Genomic DNA, 25,837 nt, shown 5'->3' on the forward strand with positions numbered 1-25,837 from the left:
ATATTAATGATGGGCTAGACTTACGACAGCGTATCAGTAGATACGCCGTCGTAAGTCCGAATGCGGCGCCGTCGTATCTATAAGCGTTTTCTCAATCTGAGATACGATTATCTGTTACTAAGATACGACCGGCGTAAGTCTCCTACGCTGTCGTATCTTAGCTGCATATTTACGCTGGCCGCTAGGGGCATGTACGTCGATTTTACGCCGAAAATATGCAAATGATCAAGATACGCCTATTCACAAACGTACGTCGCATGTAAGATACGCCGTTTACGTAAGGCGTTTTCAGGCGTAAAGATAAACCACCAAAAAGATGGCGCAGCCAATGTTAAGTATGGACGTCGGACAGCCGTCAAATTTCACGTCGTTTGCGTAAGCCGATTCAGAATGGGGCTGGGCGTAGGTTACGTTCACGTCGAAAGCAAGGAGTATTTGCGACGTGATACTGAGCATGCGCGCGCATGCGCCATACGATCGGCGCTTCATTTACATGTATGGTAATGAATTGTGAATTCATTACCGTACAACACACCCCCTACCTGCCTATTTTGAATTAGGCGGGGTTACGCCGGGCCATTTGCGATACGCCGACGTAACTTAGGAGGCAAGTGCTTTGTGAATACAGTACTTGCCTCAATATGTTACGTCGGCGTAGTGCAAATGGGATGCGCTACGCCGACCTAAAGATAGGCGGCTGTACCTGAATCTAGCTAGATGTCTCTATTTACACATCAATGCAGGTTATTTACATGTAAACACGGGTTCTGCAGGTGAGTTATCTGTAAATGGCAATAGGGCAGAGCTGGGCAGCATTAGTAACATAATTTCACACTGCGATATTGGGACACAGTACAGGACTAAAACTTCAAGGGAATTTAAACTGGGATAGTTGGCAAGTATGAGGCAGCTGCTTTGGGGCCCAGGGCAGCTTCCCCTTTTGCCCTGGCTTAAAGATGGCCCTGGTTACCGTGGGGTTTTTTTTTTTTTTTTTTTCTGTGCTTATGTGAAGGTATTTAACCACTTAAGGACCGAGCCTCTTTTTTAGACTCAGTGGGCCAGATTCTCGTAGAATCCGCGGCGGCGTAGCGTAAGCCATTTACACTACGCCGCCGCAAATTACTGGAGCAAGTGCCGTATTCTCCAAGCACCGCGTGTACGTTCGGGAATTCGCGTAAATAGCTAATTTGCATAGACGGGGAAAACGACGTCGGCGACACCTAGCGGCAGGAAAAAAAATTGCATCTAAGATCTGACAGCGTAAGAGCCTTACGCCTGTCAGATCTAAGGGATATCTATGCGTAACTGATTCTAAGAATCAGTCGCATAGATACGACGGCCCAGATTAGGACTTACGACGGAGCAAATGGCGTTGCGCCGTCGTAAGCCCTTTGAGAATCTGGGCCAGTGTTTACAATTTAAAAACAATTTTTTTTGCTAGAAAATTACTTGGAACCCCCAAACATTATAATTGTTTTTTCTAACGCCCTAGAGAATAAAATGGCAGTCATTGCAATACTTTGTCACACCATACTTGCACAGCAATCTTACAATTGCACTTCTTTTTTGTACAGGTGGTACAGTCCTGAAAATCACCGTAGGTGTAAGTCGGCTCGAACTCTTTTGTGGGCATGATCCCAATGGGGGAGCCAATCGGCGGGTTCGGCGTACTCTATGTCCGCTGGCCACCTGCGATCTTTCCCCACAGTGACAGAACAGGGATCTGCCTGTGTAAACAATGGCTGAGAGCGCTGACTGAAGTGTTTTGGCGGGGGGGCTGTCCCCCTGTTAGAACACAATAGCGCAGCAGGGGAGATCGATGTGCTAACAGATTGTTGATACATCGGCTCCAATCTGAGCTGTCAGGTTTTAAAGTAGTGTGTACTAGGCTTTAGACATGAAGTCAAGAAGGTTTAAATTGGGGCACAGGTTTACTTTAGGAAATGACTAATGTACTGGTTATATCAAAGTCATTACTGTGGCTCTCGTACATGATAACATGTGTAGTTTAGTTCACCTGCAGAACGGAATCCTGCTGTGTGCTCATTTTGAAAGTGTTTTTTCAGTGTAAGTCATACCACCTAATTTTGATCTTTAGCTTGTACACCATAAAAGATGCTTTTAAAATCTATAGCTTGTACAGCATAGAAGATGTTAAAACTTCTGTTCTATATTTGGTCTTGGATCATTAAACGTAGTTCAAGAATTATAGATCTGTAAAGAATAGAGATGGTGATCTGTTGGTGGCTTTCATGTTGTTGAATTTACAGGCTGAGCTGCTCTATGTATGTCAGCAGGGGAGTTCTGGTTAATAAAATATTTAAAATGCGTATGACCTTCTGTTGAGCATTAAAAGCATACCGTAGCTCTGACCCTCTTTTTCAAGTGGAAGTAGACACTTTCCAAACTCAGATTCCAGTTCTCTGCTGTGTAAATGTTGGCTGCAGCATAAAGAAATACTGTTTTCCTACACTGGCTGTTATATGGACATTTTTTATTTTTCTGTAATATTCAATAATTTTTCTATAATGTGCATGTTATGCCTAAAAAAGGATATTGCTTGTTCAAGCTGGACCCTGGGAAAAATCAAAAGTGGGGTAGTCAAGGTCCCACCCAAGGCCTTCTGCAGTAATCTTCTGGTATGGGGGGGGGTTAATAGAACTGTTTGATCTCACAGTGCTAGTCAAGAGTGCTCAACTGTGCTCTCCCTTTTCATCTAGCTTCTCCATTCAGGAGGATCAGGGCAATATGATTGGTCAAAGCAGTCCTACATCAGCACTGGCCATTTAGAATTGCTTTGACCTATCCGGGAGGAAGAATGTGGATTTCAAATACCCGGACTGCTATGCTGGCCGCATGAGCAGTGATGGTTCATTACCCAGGGAGATCGTTTCTGGGAAAAGGTGAACTTACACTTAACCCTCAATAGCCACAAATGATAAAAATCAACGTTGGCACAAAATGCCGTTACAGACACAGTTAATACCTAAAATTAGCAGTGACATTATCACTGTGCAGAGCTCTAGAATGGACCCAGCAAGTATACCCACTACAGACTACCTGCAGAAAATCTGAGATGGAAGGCAGGTACAAAACCGAGCACCTTGCACTAGGTTGGAGCTGCAGTGAGATTGTACTTTTATTACAGGAAGTCCCTACACAAAGAGTGTTTCACATTGGATCACTGCACAGATCTGAAGAAATTCCACAAACCACATTAAAATAAACGCATGTATTCCTTTTGTATTTAAAGCCATGAAAGTTCTTCAAAGCCATGAAAGCTTTGAAGGATTTATTTGCAGTATCCCTGTCCTCCTTAACCCCTTCCATACAGGACATTTTCACCCCCTTCCTGCTCAGACCAATTTTTAGTTTTCAGCGCTGTTGCACTTTGAATGACAACTGCGTTGTCATGCAACACTGTACCCAAACTAAATTTTTGTTTTTTTTCCCCCCACAAATAGAGCTTTCGTTTGGTGGTATTTGATCATCTCTGCGATTTTTATTTTTTGCGCTATAAACAAAAGAAGAGCGACAATTTAAAAATAAAAAAAACACAATTTTTTTCTTTTTTATTTAACCTCTTGACCACCGCCCCATGTCAAAAAGACGTCCTCTTTTTAAAGTTGAATATCTCGATAACGGCAGCAGCTGCTGCCACAACCGAGATATTCATCTTTTCAGGGGGCGGTGGTGTACACGATAACGGCGGTCTCCGCGGCGGATTCGCCGCGAGATCGCCGTTATCGGTGGCGGGAGAGGGGCCCTCCCGCCGCTCTCCCGCGCCCTCCGCCGCTTACCGGAGCCGTCGGTAGCGGCGGAGGGGATCGGATGTGTCCGGCAGCTGAGCGGGGACGGGACTGAAGGAGAAATCTCCTTCACCCGTCCTCATAGCTCTGCTGGGCGGAAGTGACGTCAAAACGTCAGTCCCGCCCAGCCTCTTAAAGAAACATTTTTTTTTTTTTGTCATTTGAAAAAATGACTTTTTTTTTTTTTATTTATTTTTTTTGCATTTAAGTCTAATTATGAGATCTGAGGTCTTTTTGACCCCAGATCTCATATTTAAGAGGACCTGTCATGCTTTTTTCTATTACAAGGGATGTTTACATTCCTTGTAATAGGAATAAAAGTGATCAATTTTTTTTTTTTTTTTTCAGTGTAAAAAATTATAAAACTAAATAAAAATAAATAAGAAAACCAAAAAAAATTTTTTAAAGCGCCCCGTCCCGACGAGCTCGCGCGCAGAAGCAAACGCATACGCGAGTAGCGCCCGCATATGAAAACGGTATTCAAACCACACAAGTGAGGTATCGCCGCGATCGTTAGAGTGAGAGCAATAATTCTAGCCCTAGACCTACTCTGCAACTCAAAAAATGCAACCTGTAGAATTTTTTAAACGTCGCCTATTGAGATTTTTAAGGGTAAAAGTTTGACGCCATGCCACGAGCGGGCGCAATTTTTAAGCGTGACATGTTGGGTATCATTTTACTCGGCGTAACATTATCTTTCACAATATATAAAAAAATTGGGCAAAATGTATTGTTGTCTTATTTTTTAATTCAAAAAAGTGATTTTTATCCAAAAAAAGTGCGCTTGTAAGACCGCTGCGCAAATACGGTGTGACAAAAAGTATTGCAATGACTGCCATTTTATTCCCTAGGATGTCTGCTAAAAAAAAAATATATAATGTTTGGGGGTTCTGATTAATTTTCTAGCAAAAAAATTGTGATTTTCACATGAAGGAGAGAAGTGCCAGAATTAACCCGGTGGGCAAGTGGTTAATAAATATCACAATTTTTTTTTAAAAAAACGTTTTTTTCCTCAGTTTAGGCCGATACGTATTCTTCTACATATTTTTGGTAAAAAAAATTGCAATAATCGTAATATTGATTGGTTTGCGCAAAAGTTATAGCGTCCACAAAATAGGTGATAGATTTATGACATTTTTATTTTATTAATTTTTTTACTAGTATTGGCGGCAATTTGCGTTTTTTTTTTACCGTGACATTGCGGCGAACACATCAGACACTTGACACGTTTTTGGGACCATTTACATTTATACAGCGATTAATGCTATAAATATGCATTGATTACTGTGAATGTGACTGGCAGGGAAGTGGTTAACCACTAGTGGGCGTTGAAGGGGTTAATATGTTCCCTAAGGTGTGTTCTAACTGTAGGGGGGAGGGTCTCTCAAGGGGAGGAGACCGAGGTGTGTTCCTCTGTACTGGGAACACACATTGGTCTCCTCACCGCTGACAGGAGGTGGATCTGTGTGTTTACACACACAGATCCACACTCCTGCCGTGATTACTGGCAATCGCGCGCGCCGCCGGCGCCACGCGCCCGAGATCGCCGGGAACACAGGACGTCATTTGACGTCCACCCGGATCGGCGAGGGGTTCCTGCCGCCGTCATTTTCCTATGGCGCGGTATGGAAGTGGTTAATGCTCTTTCACACGGGCGGCCCGTTCAGGTCCGCCTGCCAGTTTTTTAGGCGGACCTGAACGGGCGCTCCATGCTCCTCTATGGAGCCGCGGATGTCAGCGGTGACATGCCCGCTGACATCCGACCCGATCCGCCAAAGTGTGACGGAGGAAAAACCTACTTTTCCATCCGTCTGGCGGATCGAATAGGGTGAACACGGACACCCGATTTCCCCCCCCCCATAGGGGAGAGCGGAGAAAAGACAGGGCGGTCCCTGCACAGTGTACTTGTAGATCAGGCATTCTGGAAGTTTGAAGGTAAACAGGATCAAGGAGATGGGGCTTAAAGGAACACTAAAGGCAAAAATGATTTTTTTTAAATGACAAACATGTTATACTTGCCTCCAATGTGCAGCTCGTTTTGCACAGAGTGGCCCCGAATCCTTCTTCTGGGGTCCCTCGCCGGCTGTCTCGGCTCCTCCTCGCAAAAGCTTTCCACCTTCATGCGAGCGAGCTCGCATGGTGGAAAGCTTTTGCAGGCGCGCTCCCGTGATACAGCGGCGGTCATAGCCGTTGACTGTATCACTCGGCCCCGCCCCCGGCGCGCCGAGTCATCGGATGTGGTTGACAGCAGCGCCAGCCAATGGCTGCGCTGCTATCAATCCGTCCAGCCTAGCCAATCAACGGCCAGGCTGGGAACCGAAGAGGATCATGAGGACGCGCACGGGACTTTCGAGGGGTGGGGTAAGTAAAACAGGGGTTCGGGGGGGGGCCGGTACCGTCTGATTTTTTTTTTTTTTCACCTTAATGCATAGGATGCATTAAGGTGAAAAACATTTGCCTTTACAACCCCTTTAAGTTGTTCAGACTGGTGGGATCCAACAAGACATTTTAAGTATGGATTGCCACTTTTCCACTGGAGTGTGTTGTGGGAACATGCAAGTTAAGTGTCATTCATTTGAAATGCACCCCAATGCACTAAGGCAATGTAGCTCAAAGGCACTTGAGTTTACAGCACACCACAATGCATAGTAACACGCAACGTGATCTGACCAGAGAACCAATAACTGACAATTGTCAGTAGTCGGCCAGTCTAGGCTTAGGGATAGCAGCCCTAAACATGTTTTTTTTTTTTTCTATGAGGCCAGCAGAATTTTCAACATAATTACTGTAAATGTTAGTGTATTTTCAGTACAGTATTGCATGTTAAAGGGGTTTTAAAGGCAGAAGCATTTTAAGCATTTAAGATAAAAAGCCTTCTGTGTGCAGCAGCTGCCCTCAGCCCCCCCCCCCCCCCCAACGCTTACCTGAGATCCCTCTTGCTGTCCATCGATGTCCACGAGTGTTTCAGCCGTCAGATTCTCCCTCCTGATTGGCTGTAGACACAGCAGTGGCGCCATTGGCTGCCGCTGTGGTCAATCAGTCAGCTAGCCAATCAGAAGAGAGGGGCGGGGCCAGGTCAGGGCTTTGGTCTGAATGGACACAAGGAGCTATGACTCGGTTCGGGTACCCCCATAGCAAGCTGCTTGCTGTGGGGGCACTGAACAGGAGGAAGGGACTTGAGAAAAGGAAGATCTGCAAATCCACTGCAACAGGGCAGGTAATGACATGTTTGTTATTTTTATAAGAAAAAAAAAAAACAAGACTTTACAATCACTTTCAATACATCATTCGAATATACAGTATTCTACATTCATTGAACGAAGTTAGATCATATAAAAAACATGTCTGTCTACTCTGTAAACTCTATTAGACATACTGTAATCTGCCCCATAGATGTAAATTAATGGGCATTGGCATTGTTTCACTTTCCTCAATAATTAATACAAACTAAACACCGTATGAAGGAAAAAAACATAAAATGATGTAGCTTCAATGTGGTCGGTACTTGGCTTGACTTCTTTCGTTATTGCCTTTTATGAAGACCTTGCAAAAGGTTCAGTCAGTTTGCAAGAGCTCTTTTCTCTAAAGAATCTTTATCTTGTCATCCTTCAGTCTTTAATGTAGCTTGCAATTACAAGAGCTGCTGCTTTCAGCAGATCTAGACGCATTTCACATTTTATTGTAGTCACATTTGACCCCCAGTGTTTCCAACATAAAGTAGAAGGCAGTCCTGCTGTCAATACACCAAGCGGAGAAAAGCACAACACTGAACAGTGTTTTTTTGGAGTGCATCTATGTTAGAACACAATGTTTAATCATCACCTACAGTCTCTTGAACAAAGACATACCATGTAGAGTGCCCAAGATGTTTTTTTAACACAGGTGCTCTATTATGTAACAATTGCAACCAGCTACTGTGGTGTAGAGCTCAGGGCCACCTGTTCAATTTGGGTCACTGACCATGTTGTAGTTGTTGTCCAGTAACAAGTGGAAGGCAGGTGAATATAGTTTGATATTAATAGTTTCTTACAGAAGGCAAAAGTAAAACCAGTACCTGCAAACATTCATAAACTCTGTACGCTCAATTATGCACACTTTATTATTATTATTATACAGCGGCAACAGTTTGTTACTACATGAGGGCAGACAGTACAGTTACAATACAGGAGGAATCGGAGGGCCCTGCTTCTTAGAGCTTACACTCTAAGAGGGAGGGTCAAGTGATACAAAAAGTAATAACTGTGGGGATGAGCTGATGGATGGGCCTACACTTGAGCCCTCATCATGACTAAGCCAAGTCAATGTATCCTTGGTAGGGGCTTGTTTAGAAATTCACCCATTCCTGACCATCAGACAATTCCTGCTGGATACATTTTCAGTAGGATTTCACACAGGCCTCATTGCGCTACCAACTGTGTCTTTTGAATGCAATTTATTGTCGGCAGACAGCCGCGTTACTATTGTTGATGACTTATTGGAGGCAAAAGTGTCCAAGGGGTTTGTGATTGGTCTGTTTGTCGCACCACCATTATGCATGTCGGCCCCATCGGGGTGGTTTGTGGCAAGTTTTCTAATAAATATTTGTTATTTACGGCTTGTATGTGCTTCATTCATCTCACATTCCCTCATACCCTCGTGGAGTTTTCACTGACCTATTCATCTGTGGATTCAGCTATCCAGCATATTCTAAAATTTATTTTAGGGGAACTTTGTTATCCAAAGCAGATATTGTTGATGCATTCAAGCTACTTCCCTTCAGACCTGCCCTTTGGCAATGGCATGGCATCAGATTACGAAAACGTTACTATTTCACCACCAAGTTAACCTTCGGGTCAAAGAGCAGTATGCTCATTCCACAACCAACGCACACGTCTCCCAGAGTATTTTCAGACGCTACTGCGTCAGTCGGTTTTGCCGCCATTTTTGGTCAGGAATGGCTGGCCAACTCTTGGCCCCCGGAAGTATTTTGCATGTCCAAGTTTGCTCAGACTTTGGCATTGTTTGACATGTACCCAATATTGGCGGCAGCAGTCACTTGGGGACCTATTTGGTTGGGAACTCGTCATTTTCTTTACTGATAATTTGGCCACAGCAAAAATTATTAATAAAAGCAGATCGGGGTCACTGCTCATCATGTCCTTCATTCGCAGTTTGACATGCAAATTTAATTTCCGTTGTGGTGTTAAAAATCTTGTTTCCTGCATTTTTGGTCAGTCATTTTTTTGTCACATGACCTATGAAAAACGCACCATAAGCAAAATTGTGTGTGTTTTTCAGCCTACCTCTACTCAATGCCCCTCCTCCTACCTGGCACTGTCAGAAGTGGCTGAGGCTGCTCTGTCCTAATTCCCTACAGATTTTCACTGCATTCTGGGATACATGAACCTTCACATGAACCTTCAACTTGATAAATGCTTCACTAACTTGTCATAAATCCAGTGGGTGTGGGTATAGACAGGGCTGGCCCAAGACATTATGCTGCCTGGGTCCAAGCATGAAAAAAAAATCATGCCCACCAAATGGCCTCTACATCCATTATTTTGAATCGTGGTGATTACAACTAAAATTAAATTTATCAGGAAGTCCGATTTACAGGAAACGGCATTTTGTCTATATGCAAATTTATATAAGTAAAATGTTATGTTCCATTCCAATAAACGGGCTAGGGGGTAGTACATGACAGTGGTGGCAGTGGTGGGGAGGGATGGGGGTCAGTGGCAGGGAGGAAAGTCACATTTCCTTCTAAGGCTGCCCCTAACCTGCACAGCTGGCCCTGACTGATGTATGCTGGTAGCGGAATGTACTGAAAAAAACATTTGGGCATCAATTTTGAGCAAAAGTAAACAAGTATTGGTTTTCCGCAGTTCGGGTGCTTTGTGTTTTGGATGACGACGTTGTCTTTTGTGCTTTTAATGTATGCTTAATATATGTCAATATTTTTACACTCCAGTAATCCAATATATTTTTTATTTTTATTTTTTGCTATTCTAGTGGCCTTAGGACGTAATCAACCCTTGAAGAAAGACAAGCCTAAATGGAAAAGTGACTACCCTATGACTGATGGACAGTTGCGTAGCAAACGGGATGAATTCTGGGATACTGCACCGGCATTTGAAGGGCGTAAAGAGATTTGGGATGCTTTGAAGGCTGCAGCACATGCTTTTGAGAGCAATGACCATGAACTGGCCCAAGCAATCATTGATGGTGCAAGTATAACATTACCACATGGTAGGTTTGTGTTGTCTGACTGTGAGGCAGAATGGCAGTAATGCTTAAGAGTCACACTTCTCTTTTTTGAAGATTCAAGCTGGTGCATGACACTGTTCAGAAGTGGAGATTAACTCAGACATGTTCCTAACACTTCCTAGCTGAACTCTGAACATGCTCTCCTTTTTTACTCCAGTAAGCTTAGGGCCCTTTCACACGTACGAACAAACGGTCCGTTTATTACAAGTCCGTTTACAGACTTGTAATGTATCCCTATGGGATTGCAGACGTTAGCGGATGATGCATCCGCTAACGTCCGCAACCATCCGCGTCCGCAAAGATCCGCTTTTGCGGACGGAAGAAAACACAATTTTTCTTCCGTCCGGCGGAACGGATCGGATGAATACTGACACACGGTTCGTATTCATCCGATTCCCCATAGAGGAGAGACAGGGCGGTCTCTGCACTGTGTGCGGGGACCGCCCTGTCCGCCGACAGCTCAGCGGGGATTAACGGAGGAATCCCCGCTGAGCCAAACGGGCTAACGGAGCGGATCAATACAGATCCGCTCCGTGTGAAAGAGCCCTATGGGTCATGTCCTTTCCATCCCGCACCCTGCCTCTTCATTTACATGAACTGTGGTGCAGGAATGATCCCAACCGCATCTCATTTGAGTAAAAAACAAGTTGGTCTAGAAATATTAGTTTAGAGGATCGCAAGCTCATCTCTGTTCAAGCTCTTTTAGACAGACCTTGAATTCTAAAGCAGCCTTAAAACCGTAACGTACCTATAGCATTAATGAGCATTTTGGATGTGTTGTACAAGCATTCATGTGTCAGGCAACACTCCTAAATCCCTGTGGGGTGTTTTTTTTTTTTTTTTGTGTACAAGGGTAAAATGGGAAGTGATCACTTTTGACTCTTTTGCAACCGTATCTTAACCTCTTTGTGCTATAGCCGAATGATCGCTACAGTGCGTTCGTACGTTTCCAGGAGGGCATCCTTCTGTGATTGCCTTTCCCATGTTCCAACCTGCGGCGCACATCGGCAGCGACCTGTGATTCGGACACAGCTAATCCCAGATCGGAGGAAATGCCCAATCACAGCAGCTTTTTACCATGTGACCAGCTGAGTCAAATCACACCTGATCTTGGTGTAAACAGGATTTGCCTGTTATCAAAAGACCTCCTCACGCTGACTGCACGTGAGGAGAGGATAGCCTGTAAGTAGCAATTCACACAGGGGGGTTATTTACACTTATAATCGGTGTCTTGATTATCAGTGCTACCAGTCAGTGGCCATCATTGCTGCCAGTCAGTGCCTGCCTATCAGTGGTGCCCTTCAGTGAAGGAGAACATTTACAAACTACTATAATAAAAAACATCTTTTATTGTTTGTTTAGCTAAAAATAACCAGTGGCGAATAAATACGACCAAAAGAATGTCTCAAAAAAATTAAAAGTTTGGTTGGGTACACTGTTGCATGACCACGCAATGTGTAACGGCAAGTAAACTAAAACCACACAATGCACATGCAATATCCAGGATATTAAAAATGATGGAACACAAGTTATAGCAACATCAGTAATGGTGATCATAATTGATCAGTATAGAGAGAAAAAAAAAGTCCTGGTATAGAACAAAAGTCCATATGTTGGTAAAAGGATACAAACACTGGTGGCAGCTCCCCTAAGGGCGAGCAGACTCTGGAATACAAGATAAGAAACAACAAGGTGTGCCAACTAAGTGCAGTGTGTTTGAAATAAACAGAATTTATTAGTATAATAAGCCAAATGGCTACTTGCATGACAGCTGAGAGAAAACCGGCATGGGTATCTCTGTATAGGGTGTCTAGTCACTGTAGGGTCCGGCACTCCATCCAGAGTGCTGTTCCAGTGGGCTGCTGTGATGCGTTGGTAAAAAGATCAAGGAGATGGAACAGGCCGGCCCGATTCCTGCTCGGCGGCAGCGTGCGCACCAGCGTGGAACGCACTCGGAGCAATCCGGAAGTGACACCAGGGTGTGTTCGATAGAGGTTGACCGATATATCCGCATTTTCATCCATCCGTTTGTGGATGAAAACGGGACATACATTGGTCCCTATGTGATTGCGGGTGTCAGCGGATGAACATCCGCTGACACCCGTAATCACCCGCCTTTGCAAAGATCCGCATTTGCGGACGGGTGTTCATCTGATCCCCCCCATAGGGAAGAGCGGAGAAAAGACAGGGCGGTCCCTGCACAGTGTGCGGGGACCGCCCTGTCAGCCGACGGCTCGGCGGGGATTTTATGGAGCGATCCCCGCTGAGCTTACGGACACACGGAGGCGGATCATTACTGGTCCGCCCCGTGTGAAAGGGCCCTTGTCATTCTCAAAAAATTAGCATATTGTGATAAAGTTCATTATTTTCTGTAATGTACTGATAAACATTAGACTTTCATATATTTTAGATTCATTACACACAACTGAAATAGTTCAAGCCTTTTATTTTTAGTTTAGTTTTTAGTTTTAATATTGATGATTTTGGCATACAGCTCATGAAAACCCAAAATTCCTATCTCAAAAAATTAGCATATCATGAAAAGGTTCTCTAAACGAGCTCTTAACCTAATCATCTGAATCAACTAATTAACTCTAAACACCTGCAAAAGATTCCTGAGGCTTTTAAAAACTCCCAGCCTGGTCCATTACTTCAAACCGCAATCATGGGTAAGATTGCCGGCCTGACTGCTGTCCAGAAGGCCATCATTGACACCCTCAAGCAAGAAGGTAAGACACAGAAAGAAATTTCTGAACGAATAGGCTGTTCCCAGAGTGCTGTATCAAGGCACCTCAATGGGAAGGAAAAAGTGTGGCAGAAAACGCAGCACAACGAGAAGAGGTGACCGGACCCTGAGGAAGATTGTGGAGAAGGACCGATTCCAGACCTTGGGGGACCTGTGGAAGCAGTGGACTAAGTCTGGAGTAGAAACATCCGTGTACAGGCGTGTGCAGGAAATGGGCTACAGGTGCCGCATTCCCCAGGTCAAGCCACTTTTGAACCAGAAACAGCGGCATAAGCGCCTGACTTGGGCTACAGAGAAGCAACACTTCTCTGTAGCCACTGTTGCTCAGTGGTCCAAAGTACTTTTTTCGGATGAAAGCAAATTTTGCATGTCATTCGGTAATCAAGGTGCCAGAGTCTGGAGGAAGACTGGGGAGAGGGAAATGCCTGAAGTCCAGTGTCAAGTACCCACAGTCAGTGATGGTCTGGGGTGCCATATCAGCTGCTGGTGTTGGTCCACTGTGTTTTTTCAAGGGCAGGGTGAATGCAGCTAGCTATCAGGAGATTTTGGAGCACTTCATGCTTCCATCTGCTGAAAAGCTTTATGGAGATGAAGATTTCATTTTTCAGCACGACCTGGCACCTGCTCACAGTGCCAAAACCACTGGTAAATGGTTTACTGACCATGGTATTACTGTGCTTAATTGGCCTGCCAACTCTCCTGACCTGAACCCCATAGAGAATCTGTGGGATATTGGGAAGAGAAAGTTGAGAGACGCAAGACCCAACACTCTGGATGAGCTTAAGGCCGCTACCGAAGCATCCTGGGCCTCCATAACACCTCAGCAGTGCCACAGGCTGATTGCCTCCATGCCACGCCGCATTGAAGCAGTCATTTTTGCAAAAGGATTCCCGACCAAGTATTGAGTGCATAACTGAACATAATTATTTGAAGGTTGACTTTTTTTTTTTTAATTAAAAACACTTTTTTTTTATTGGTCGGATGAAATATGCGAATTTTTTGAGAATTTGGGGTTTTCATGAGCTGTATGCCAAAATCATCAATATTAAAACAATAAAAGGCTTGAACTACTTCAGTTGTGTGTAATGAATCTAAAATATATGAAAGTCTAATGTTTATCAGTACATTACAGAAAATAATGAACTTTATCACAATATGCAATTTTTTTTTAGAATGACCTGTGTGTGTGTGTGTGTGTGTGTGTGTGTATATGTAGTGTAATATATATATATATATAATGTCATTCTCAAAAAATTAGCATATTGTGATAAAGTTCATTATTTATTTTTATATATATATATATATATATATATATATATATATATATATATATATATATATATATATATATATATATATATATATATATATATATATATATATATAAATATATATTCTAAATTAATTATACATACACGTGCACTGATTGGAGGCTTGTTGTGTTTAAATGTAAGACATTTTCTGTATTACTTAGCGGAGTAATAATGGAACTTCCGCTTTTCGGAATCCTCCCCCCCCCCCCCCCCCCCCTCCGGTGTCACATTTGGTATCTTTCAGGGAGAGGAGGGAGCAGATACCTGTGTAATCCAGGTATTTGCTCCCTCTTCCGGGCATAGATCACCGCGGTGACTGTGGTGACCTACGCCACATCTGGAGCCTACTCCGCCCCCGCTGTCTTCTGGGAGACGCACAGGTCCCAGAAGACAGCAGAGACCAGTAGGCTTGCGCATGCACAGTAGGGAACCAGGAAGTGAAGCCGCGCAAGGCTTTACGTCCTGATTCCCTTACCGAAGATGGCGCCAGCAGCACCCGAGAGATCGGCTTTGGGTGCCGACATCACGTGTACCCAGGACAGGTAAGTGTCCATATATTATTTTGCAGAAACTCCGCTGCTTTCGCACTGGACTGTCATTCTAGTGGCGCTATTTGGCTGCTAGCGGGGCGCTTATATCCCTGCTAGCGACCGATGAAGGGGTTAAATGCTCTCGTGTAGCGCCACTGCAGAAGCGCTTTGCAGGCTCTTCAGCAGCGGGGCTATTCATTTCGATGGGCAGGAGTGGTGGAGAAGCGGTATACACCGCTCCAAAGATGCTGCTTGCAGGACTTCTTTTTTTTTTTTTTTTTTTTACATCCTGCCAGCGCACCGCCTCAGTGTGAAAGCACTCGGGCTTTCACACTGAGACTGCAGGGGAGCCGTTTTTGCAGACACTTTACAGGCGCTATTTTTAGCCCAAAAGCACCTGAAAAACGCCCCAGTGTGAAAGGGGTCTAACTGTTAGATTTTATGAGGGGGGGGGGGGATAAAAAATCGGCATACCATATGGGCCCAAAAAATCGGCATCATATATCGGCCGCCGCGATTTCTAAATATCGGCATCGGCCAGGGAACAACCCATATCGGTCGACCTCTAGTGTCAGATGACATGTTTCAAAGCTTCCACTTTTTTTCCCCAGATTGGTGATTGAAGCTGTCAGTCTTATATAGGCTCCCTGGGCTTGAGCAGAGAGGGTGTGACACTAGCTAATGTTAAACGAAGACTTAAAGGAGACACTAATCAGCTCTCACATTACAAATATAGTTTTAAGAGTAAAAATGCTAGTGCAAGAAAAAGGACGATAGACAATTCAATAAAAATGTGTATGTTTAGAGATGGGGAGATGGAGATATATATAAAATCTCGCCATCTCATTAGAACTCAATGATATTCAAACACATGAATCAAAAAGCAACAATCATAATAATGGGGCAAAAGCATCTAAATTCATTCATCCGTGAGGACGCACAAAGACAAGATCATGATGGTCAGATATGGGGGGCACTATTACTATATATGCGCACATATACATGTGTGCACATACATGCAACGCATACATATATACACATATGGGCACATGCAAATGTGCGCATACACAACCACACATGCATGCGTGAGGGACATATAAACATCTCTGGACGACTGTATATGGTGTGTAACTATTTAGATACTTGGTTACTTGCAACCCTGCAGAGGGAGGTGGTATAACCCCCCAAGAAAAATGGTGGTGATAGGAATGGAAATGGAAAGATAAGAGGGGGGATGGGTGATGAAGGGAAAAGGGAGTGGGGGCGGGGAAAAAGGGGGGAAAAAACACGGGACTAGGAAGGTCCCCAGAGACATGAAATGATGCAAAAAAAACATATCTGAATGTATGTCTATAACCATACATATAGTAAACACTAAGCTTTAGAAAACTGTATGGACCTCAATTTCTTTGTTGAGGCCATGGGGTGTCAAAGTATTAAGAGTATAAATCCAGAAAGTTTCTTGCTTACACAGGGGTTGTAATCTTTCAGCTGGTGTATATTTATCTGGTATACAATTAATAATCCATACTTGCGCAGAATATACTTCATCCATAAGATGGGTGGGTTGGGGGTAAAGGAATTTTTTCTTTCACCTTGTGGGTGAAGCATATTCTGCGTATCGCACAGAGAACATGCCCATTTCGCAGAAAAAGACTTCTGAATCTGTTACTAGATTCATAACATAATATCATGCTAGGTAAATTGGAACAATGTAGCGCTAATACCTGTGTAAAGATATGGAAAGAACCCACATCTAAACATATTAGTGTGCCAACATATAGTAAAGGCTTGCAAATAATAACAATGAATTGAGAACGTGCATAAAGTGACTGGGATCCAAACGAATGGAAATAAGTCACCACAGGAACGTGCATGAAGTGACTAGAGTCCAAATAAATGTGGATAAAGATGGCTTTACCATAAGGAGATCTTGAAGATGGAACAACAGCTTGACAGAAGTGCCACCACCAAAGATCGAAAAGGGGGCTTACCAAATATAAATGACTAGGGAAGGTATATACCGCCCAAGTCGCCAAACGCTTGTATCGATCACCCTAATCTAAACAGCTGGTCCTGGATCCAAGCGGCTAATCGATTTGATGATCCCAAATCACAGTGTTAATGATAACTTCATAGAGGCTCGGTAACCACATGCCATGCAAGAAATATTGGAAAAAACTTGCATAGCGTGATATTGTATGAACAGTGTTATTTGTTTAAAGTAGGATTAAAACTCACATGTTAAACGCCCATCATAGCCTTGTCAGCTGTTACGGCACCATCCACAGCATCGCTTTTGGTGCCGTAACATCTGACAAGCCTATGATGGGCGTTTAACATGTGAGTTTTATCCTACTTTTAATAAACCACACTGTGATTTAGGATCATCAAGTCGATTTAGCTGTTTTGGATCCAGGACCAGCGGTTTAGATCAGTGTGATCGATACAAGCCTTTGGTGACTTGGGCGGTATATACCTTCCCTAGTCATTTTATATTTGGTAAGCCAATGATAAGAAATTAAAGCTGCGTAGCACTAGTGATATCTCATATTAATAATTAATAAATTGATTCTACGTGAGAAGGGGGTTACTGTATTTATTTGCGTAGAACACTCACTTTTTTACCCTTAAAATAGATGGTAAACTGTGCCTGCGTGTTATACGCAGGGGGCTGTGGAAAGTTTTTTTCCTGAAACTTCCCTCTTGAAGTTGGGGTGCGTGTTACACGCCGATAAATACGGTATATAAAATAATCTACAGAGGTCAATTGTTCCAATAAACATAAACGAATAGAGTCAATTTGAGGTAAAATAGCCATGACTTCAAGAAGAAGTGACAAGAGATTAGATAAAGTTCCTCCACCTCTTATTACAAATCTCCTTACCGACTCGTGTGGATCTCCTATTATGGAGATCACATTCGCCTGTGGCTGTTAACCCTGCCCAGGGTCTCTCAATGGTTACTGTCCTATTTCTTCCACGTGGGGACTCCTTGCTAGATCTCCCGAATGTAGGTAACCCTTTCTTTCAGATCATTTGTAATTCCTACTTCCTGGTTGCAGCCAACGCCATCTTAGCTCCTGTCTTCTGAGTCTGAAGTTGGGAAAAACCGAAACACAGTAAGGGCGGAAGTAAACTGCTCTTCAGACTCAGAGGACAGGAGCTAAGATGGCGCTGGCTGCAACCAGGAAGTAGGAATTACAAATCATCTGGGGAAAAAAGGGTTACCTACATTCGGGAGATCTAGCCAGGAGTCCCCACGTGGAAGAAACAGGACAGTAACCATTAAGAGACCCTGGGCAGGGTTAACAGCCACAGGCGAATGTGATCTCCATAATAAGAGATCCACGCGAGTCGGTAAGGAGATTTGTAATGAGAGGTGGAGGAACTTTATCTAATCTCTTGGCACTTCTTCTTGGGTGTTAATTCGTCTTGAAGTCACGGCTATTTTACCTCAAATGGACTCTATTTGTTTATGTTTATTGGAACATCATTAAAGCGGGAGTTCACCCAATTCCTTTTTTTTTTCTATTTTCCCCTTAGATTCCTTCTCGTTGTGTCTAGGGGAATCGGCTATTTGTTTTAAAATATGATCCGTACTTACCCGTTTTCGAGATGCATCTTCTCCGTCGCTTCCGGGTATGGGTCTTCGGGAGCGGGCGTTCCTTCTTGATCGACAGTCTTCCGAGAGGCTTCCGACGGTCGCATCCATCGCGTCACTCGTAGCCGAAAGAAGCCGAACGTCGGTGTGGCTCTATACTGCGCCTGCGCACCGACGTTCGGCTTCTTTCGGAAAATCGTGACGCGATGGATGCGACCGTCGGAAGCCTCTCGGAAGACTGTCAACCAAGAAGGAACGCCCAGTCCCGCAGCCCATACCCGGAAGCGGCGGAGAAGATGCATCTCGTAAACGGGTAAGTACGGATCATATTTTAAAACAAATGGCCGATTCCCCTAGACAAAACGAGCATGAAGCCAAGGGGAAAATGTGTAAGCTATGGGTGAACCTCCGCTTTAATATTCATAGTATTAGCAATTTCCAATGATATATATCACAGTTTTTCAACCTTGGGTACACATCAGCACACAACTGACCTCTGTAGATTATTTTATAAAATCCCCTTCTCACTTAGAATCACTTTATTGATTATTGATCATTAATATGAGATATCACTGGTGCAACGCAGCGCGGCTTTAATTTCTTATTTGTTTCAGTGTGTGTATCTTGCATATATAGTTGCAGCAGCTGCTGCACATCACTTTTTGTCTTTTGTATCATCATTTTAATATATGTTCTTGTTTGTTCACTTCATATACTGTGACCGCGCAGTATTTTCCTTACACATATTTGGTAAGCCCCCTTTTCTACCATTGGTGGTGGCACTTCTGTCAAGCTGTTGTTCCATCTTCAAGATCTCCTCATGGTGACGCCATCTTTATCCACATTTATTTGGACTCTAGTCACTTCATGCACTTTCCTGTGGTGAAGTCACCCTTATTTCCATTCATTTGGATTCCAGTCACTTTATGCACTTTCTCAATTCATTGTTATTATTTGCAAGCCTTTACTATATGTTGGCACACTAATATGTTTAGTAAGGTCACGTGGTGACACTTTAAGCTTTAGTCATGTATTAATATACGTAGATTTGGTTTGTTATCTTTAGATGTGGGTTCTTGCCATATCTTTACACAGGTATTAGCGCTACATTGTTCCAATTTACCTTATTTATTCTATTCCAGAGTTGTGTGGCGGCTTATATTTGTATTATACACAGCGCAGTTTATTCTTTATATTTCTGCACATATCGTCATGCTAGCCATAATAAAATGGAAAAATGTTTTTAAAAAAAATGGTAAATCTTAACACAGGATCCCCATCTAACTACCTCCCTGCCCACATTACCCAAGTTTGCATATCGCAAGGCCCTGAGTGTTGAAAGTGAATTTGCACCCAACAAAATAAAATCTCAAACCAAGACAACTATCCTGAAACAACTTGCACTAATCCCATTAATAGGTATGTTCCGTTGTAATGAGGCTCGGTGCCTTACTTGCTCACACGTGTCCCATGGCAAAAAGTTTTGTTGCCAACAGTAAAACATTCACTCTTGACTCATTTTTATAATTTCTCCATGACACGTGTACTGCCTGTCCTGTCCGTGCGGAATGCGATATGTTGGTAGAACCATCAGAGCCCTGCAGGCTAGGTTCGAGGAACAAAGTCAGGCAGTAAAGAAGGGCAGTCCAAATAGTGTCGCGCTGTTTCAACACCCGCCATCTATACTCTCCAAGTATGGATTTTTGAAGGTATACCAGATAAATATACACCAGCTGAAATATTCCAACGCCTGAGTAAACAAGAAACTTTCTGGATTTATACTTTTAAAAACTTTGACGCCCCATGGCCTCAACAAAGAAGTTGAGGTCTATACAGTTATCTAAATCTTGGTGTTTACTATATGTATTGTTATAATTATACATTCAAATTTGTGCTTCTGGGGTACTTCCTAGGCCCATGGTTTTCCTTTTTTCTTTAACTCTTTTTTTTTTTTTTTTTTTCTTTCATCACCCTTCCCCCCCCCCCCCCCCTTTTTTATCTTTCCATTTCTATTCCTCTCCTATCATTTTCCTTCCTCATCACCACCATTTTCCTTGGGGGATTACACCACCTCTCTCTGCAGGGTGGTAAGTAACCAAGTATCTAAATAGTTACAATATACAGTCGTCCAGAGATGTTTATGTCCCTCACGCATGCATATGTGTGTGTGTGTGTGATGATATATAAGCATTTTTAATATTTTTTATTGCACTAGCATTTTTACTTATAAATCTATTTGTTATGTGAGAGCTGATTTAGTGGCTCCTTTAAGTCTTTGTTTAACATTAGCTAGTGTCACACTCTCTCTGCTCCAGCCCAGGGAGCCTATACAAGACTGACAGCTTCAATCGCCAATTACTGAGGAAAAAGCAAAAGTTTTTTAAAAACGCTCTGACGTCACTTCCGGATCGCTCTGAGTGCGTTCCATGCTGGTGCGCACACCGCTGCCGAGCAGGAATCGGGCTGGCCTGTTCCATCTCCTTGATCTTGCGATCAACGCATCGCTGCAGCCCACTGGGACAGCACCCTGGGTGGAGTTCTGGACCTCACAGTGACTAGACACCCTATACATAGATACCCATGCCTGTTTTCTCACAGCTGTCATGTGAGTAGCCATTTGGCTGATTATACTAATAAATTCTGTTTATTTCAACACACTGCGCTTAGTCGGCGCACCTTGTTTCTTATCTTGTCTGTTTTCATCGCCTGTGTGAAAGATCCCTTCATTAGAACTGCAGTTCTAGCTCTGAAGTACATATTGCAATACTTTTTATTAAAAAAAAAAAAAAAAAATACTATTTTAGTAGAATATTTTTATTGATGCTTTTCTGTAACGGGTTCTGGAGGTCAACAATTTAAGATGAATTAATTTTAGCTATTGCCATCTGGTCTTGCAGGTTTAGTGAATACAGAATAATTTTTTCTTGTCACAGATGACCATATGTAACTAGATAGTCTTCCACTAGCTCTATGCAGTGCCTTTTGGCTTTGCATATGTTATTCCTTACAGTGGTTCTTAATGCATTCCCTGCAATAAGGTTTTAATGTCCCAGTAGTTTTATTATCCCCACACCTCCCTATATACTGGATTGAGTGCTATCTCGATCCAGCACTGTGCCTGTCTGCAGCAGTGCTGGTCTGTGGTCTCTCTACACAGGACACAGAGGCAGCAGCAGGAGCCATTGGCCGGTTTTGTTAAGCAAAATGTTAAGTGTTTGTCTTGTTCTCTTTTTTTTTTTTATTGTCCTTCCTGTAGCTTACCAGACAGTAATTGGTCCCTCACATCGAGCCATGACCCAGCATACTTGACCCCCTAAGCTTTGTTTCCAAATGTTCCATCTTGTCCTGGAGATTTGAAGTGTTTTTTTTTTTTTTTTTTTTTTTGTATGTAAATGAGTCACTTTTGGCTTTTAAAATGGTTGTATTGGGTTTAACAAATGAAATTGTTAACTGGATATATAGTTTGACAGGACAAGCATTTTAAATCGAGTGGGGAATGAACCAGATCACGCTCCTTCTCTGCACTCCATCGTAATATCACAAATTATATCCGCAAATAGTTTTTAACGTGACACAGATTGAATCTGGTGCTGACAATTTTTGAGGACATTGTTCCTGTCATTTCCGAAAGTAACAAGTGTGATAAATGTGATCTCCAACAAATTTTATTTCCATGGAGAAAAAAAAAATTGTCAGAGGTTGCTTTTTACACTGCAGTGCCTCTTTTATTAGAGGAGGTTATAACTTGCTCAATTCCTGACAAATGGTACTCAATAAATTGCTTTCTAAAGAATGGATTTATTGTTTTGTTGGTCCATTTATTTTATTTGCAACTTTTATGATGGTGCATGCAAAGAAAGGTAAATATATGTAGACTGCATATGCTCATTGGTTATACACCATGGCTTCTGATCACTTGTTTTAAAAAGACCAGACCTTTTTGTAGGATGCTTTTTTTTTGCCTCCAATACACATAGGGGTTGACTTTCTAAACTGGAGAGTGCAAAATCTGGTGCAGCTGTGCATTGTAGCTAATCGGCTTCCAACTTCAGCTTGTTCAATTAACTACCTAAGGACCAACCACCATTGTTATACGTCGCTAATTTGACATTAAATACCGTTGTTATGGCAGCATCTAGCTGCCATAGCACCGGTATTTTTTTTAAACGGCGGACTGTCCTCTTTATGATGAAAGTGGTCTCAGTGGCGGATGCGCCACAAGATCACTTTTTATTGGGGTCGGGAAAGGGGCCCGCCCCACTTCGGCCATCTCCTCAGCTTACAGGAGCTGTCGGTAGTGGCAGAGACTATCGCGTCTGCTCTCCTCACCTCACTGCCTAGATGCCAAGTGAGGGAAAGATGGCCCCCGCTCGGCTCCATCGGCTCCAATGCATTGGAGGGCGGAAGCAACGTCCCAATGCTCTCAAAGGGGATTTTTTTTCCATAGATCTGAGGTCTTTTCGGTCCCAGATCTCACCTTTTAAGAGGTTCTGTCATGCTTTTTCTCTATAAGGGATGTTTACAATCCTTGTAATAGGAATAAAAGTGACCTAAATTTTTTTACGCAAGTCGCGCCCGCATATGAAATTTGTGCTCAAACCACACATGTGAGGTATTGTCATGATCGTTAGAGCGAGAGCAATAACTCTAGCCCTAGACCTCCTCTGTAACTCAAAACTGGTAACCTGTAGAAATTTTTAAATGTCACCTATGGAGATTTTTAAGGGTAAAAGTTTGTCGCCATTTCACAAGCGGGCACAATTTTGAAGTATGACATGTTGGGTATCGGTTTACTCGGCGTAACATTATCTTTCGCAATATAAAAAAAAATGTGGGCTAACTTTACTGTTTTTTTGTTTTTTTTGTAAGAAAAGTGTATTTCTTTATCGTACATCAGGGGAAACAGAGCAACCATAATAATGACTATATGAGTTATACGCCACCTACTGGTGGATGGACACTGGCAGTCAAACAGGAAGTCCCCCATTATATAACCCTTCCTACACAGAAAGGACCTCTGATTTTTTTTTTTCCGCCAGTGTCTGTAAGGTGGAATGGTCACTGATGTGATACATGTGCTCTTTGAGCATACTTTGAGGTCTGGATGGTTCTATTTAGAATCGTGGACTTCATTCGAATCCATTCGAGCCTCATTGGAAGGAGAGAAGATTCCTCCTGTAATGCAGCCTTATGGCGCTGGACCCTACGTAATGGAGCCCTGTGCAGTGTTTGTTCTGACCAAGGTGCTTTCCTGCAGGGTGCTATACGGGTCCAGGGGAGTAGACCCCACATTGAGGGGGACCCAGTCCCTTTAAGGTTTTTTTATGACAGCTCACCGTGATGGGTGAAGATTTGACTCCTGATATGTTCAGAGTCATGCAGCAGGAATGGCAAGTCTTAATTTTTGCAGTTTCTCTTAAAAAAAAAAAAAAGAGAGAGATCGCTCTGACTGTCCTCCCATTGGCCACTGAGGGGGCAGTGTGCTGTTTAATCATGCTGTGTACTTCTTGGTCATGTGGGCTGCTGTTTCTCCTCCAGCCACTAGAGGGCGCCGGCTCGCTAAGTATGGCCTATTTTTAATATAGGCAGGAAGTGGAAGGGCGGCCATGTTGCCATGAGGTCAACAGCTTCAGCAGGGTCTCTGGAGACTTAACACCAGCCCATGGATACTAGTGAATTGTGAGTACTGGATACGAAGAAAGAGGATGGATAGCCGCACTCCAATGACCAATTGTCTTTTATAAAAAAAAAACACAGCAAGTACATCACTTCACAAGGTGCAACAAAGGAACAGGTGGATAGCCGACGCGTTTCGCACTGAGCTAGTGTTTAATCATGGCTGAGTGAGTACTGGCTATGGGAGAAATGTGTGGCCAGACAAGTCATGATTATATACTGCTTAATCTGGGGAGCCTGTACAACTGAGGCACCCCTAGCATTGCACTTTAAAGTGGTGTGTCTCCAGAATACTGTGCAATTTTGGTATAAAAATAGTATGGGGCCTGGTGCAGTTGAATGTGTGCATACTTGGAAACTTAGGAATAATGTGCATTTGGTCTGCAGAGCTTACTTTTAGGATAAAGCAGGAAAAAACTGCATGGCGTGCATATGTGCTAAACGAATAAAAACTAGTATGGGGCCAAGTGCCGTTGGGCAGGTGCAGCAATAGTATACATGCCTGCAAGCTTGTTGCCTAACCGCATGCTTGAATAAACATGTTCTGCATAGATGTTGAGTGCATGCATGCATGCATACATACATACATGTGGCATAAGCACATGTTTGGAAGAACATGGGCATCGATGCACTCGAAGGAGTTGTGTCTCCAAAATAGCATGCATTTGATCTGCAGGAGCTTAGTTTTGGGCTCCGCCTTCACACTTGTGTGACTTGCATTTTGGTCGCAACTTTGATGCGATTTTGCAGTGATGTTAAAGCAGTGCCTGTATAATCTTGTGCCGTGCCAAGGTCGGACCGTAGTGGTGCAGGGGCTACTTTTGAGGTCGCTGTGACTTGAAGACACACGGATGTGAAATGTACTCATTGGAAATCATGTGGTGTGACTTGTCAGGTGATCTTGCGGTGCCAAGTCGCAGAGGTGTGGAAGAGGCCTTAGGCTGTTAAGGCAGCATAGAGGTTGCATTGGTTGCTTTGCTAATCATAACTATAATTCGTATGGGCCCAGGTGCAGTTCAGCAAGTGCAGCATAGTAGACATGCTTGCATTGAACGCCCACCCCCAGGCTGGCTGCGACAGCGCATTTACGTGGACACATGTTGCGTAGACGCAGGTGTTTATAAGCATATGTTTGTATAGACGTGTGGGCATAAGTGTATATGCATGTTGCATAGTTATGTGTTTGCATAGATGCATGTTGCATAGCATATGTTGCATAAACACGTTTCATAAATGCATGCTTACTTATTCCGTAAATGCATGTCTCCATATTTGTTTAAGCACATGCCTACATGCTCCCATATAAGCATGCCTCCATAAATGCATATTGCTTAAACCAGGGCTCGACAAATCCCGGTCGCCATGGCGACTAGAAATAGCATTTTTTTTTGTGAGCTGGTGCCATCTGGTGGTGAGCCGTTGGTATTACAAGTTAAGCATTACAAGTTAAACAGCAATTCTAATGTCATTTTTCACTATTTTTCACTGCCATCTCCTTCCCTCTAATTAGAACCCCCAAACATTATATATATTTTTTTATCCTAACACCCTAGAGAATAAAATGGCGATCGTTGCAATACTTTCTGTCACGCTGTATTTGCGCAGTGGTCTTACAAGTGCACTTTTTTGGGGAAAAATTACACTTTTTTTTTTTATTTAAAAAATAAGATAACAGTAAAGTTATCCCCATTTTTTTTTTATATTATGAAAGATAATGTTACGCCGAGTAAATTCATACCCAACATGTCACGCTTCAAAATTGCGTCCGCTCGTGGAATGCCGACAAACTTTTACCCTTTAAAATCTTCATAGGCGACGTTTAAAAAAATCTACAGGTTGCATGTTTTGAGTTAGAGGAGGTCTAGGGCTAGAATTATTGCTCTCGCTCTACCAATCGCGGCGATACCTCACGTG

At 43.1% G+C, this 25,837-nt stretch overlaps 1 protein-coding gene across 1 annotated transcript in view; it reads left to right on the forward strand.

The window, feature by feature from the left end:
- UBTD2 (ubiquitin domain containing 2) overlaps positions 1 to 25,837 on the forward strand; it is a 94,378-nt gene that overhangs the window by 47,305 nt on the left and 21,236 nt on the right. Inside the window, exon 2 of the mRNA XM_040344535.1 lies at positions 9,801 to 10,037. Within this exon, the coding sequence (XP_040200469.1) occupies positions 9,801 to 10,037 (237 nt within the window). The remainder of the gene's footprint in view (positions 1 to 9,800; positions 10,038 to 25,837) is intronic.

This window comes from Rana temporaria, chromosome 3 (genome assembly GCF_905171775.1).
Source record: "Rana temporaria chromosome 3, aRanTem1.1, whole genome shotgun sequence".
NCBI lineage: Eukaryota > Metazoa > Chordata > Amphibia > Anura > Ranidae > Rana > Rana temporaria.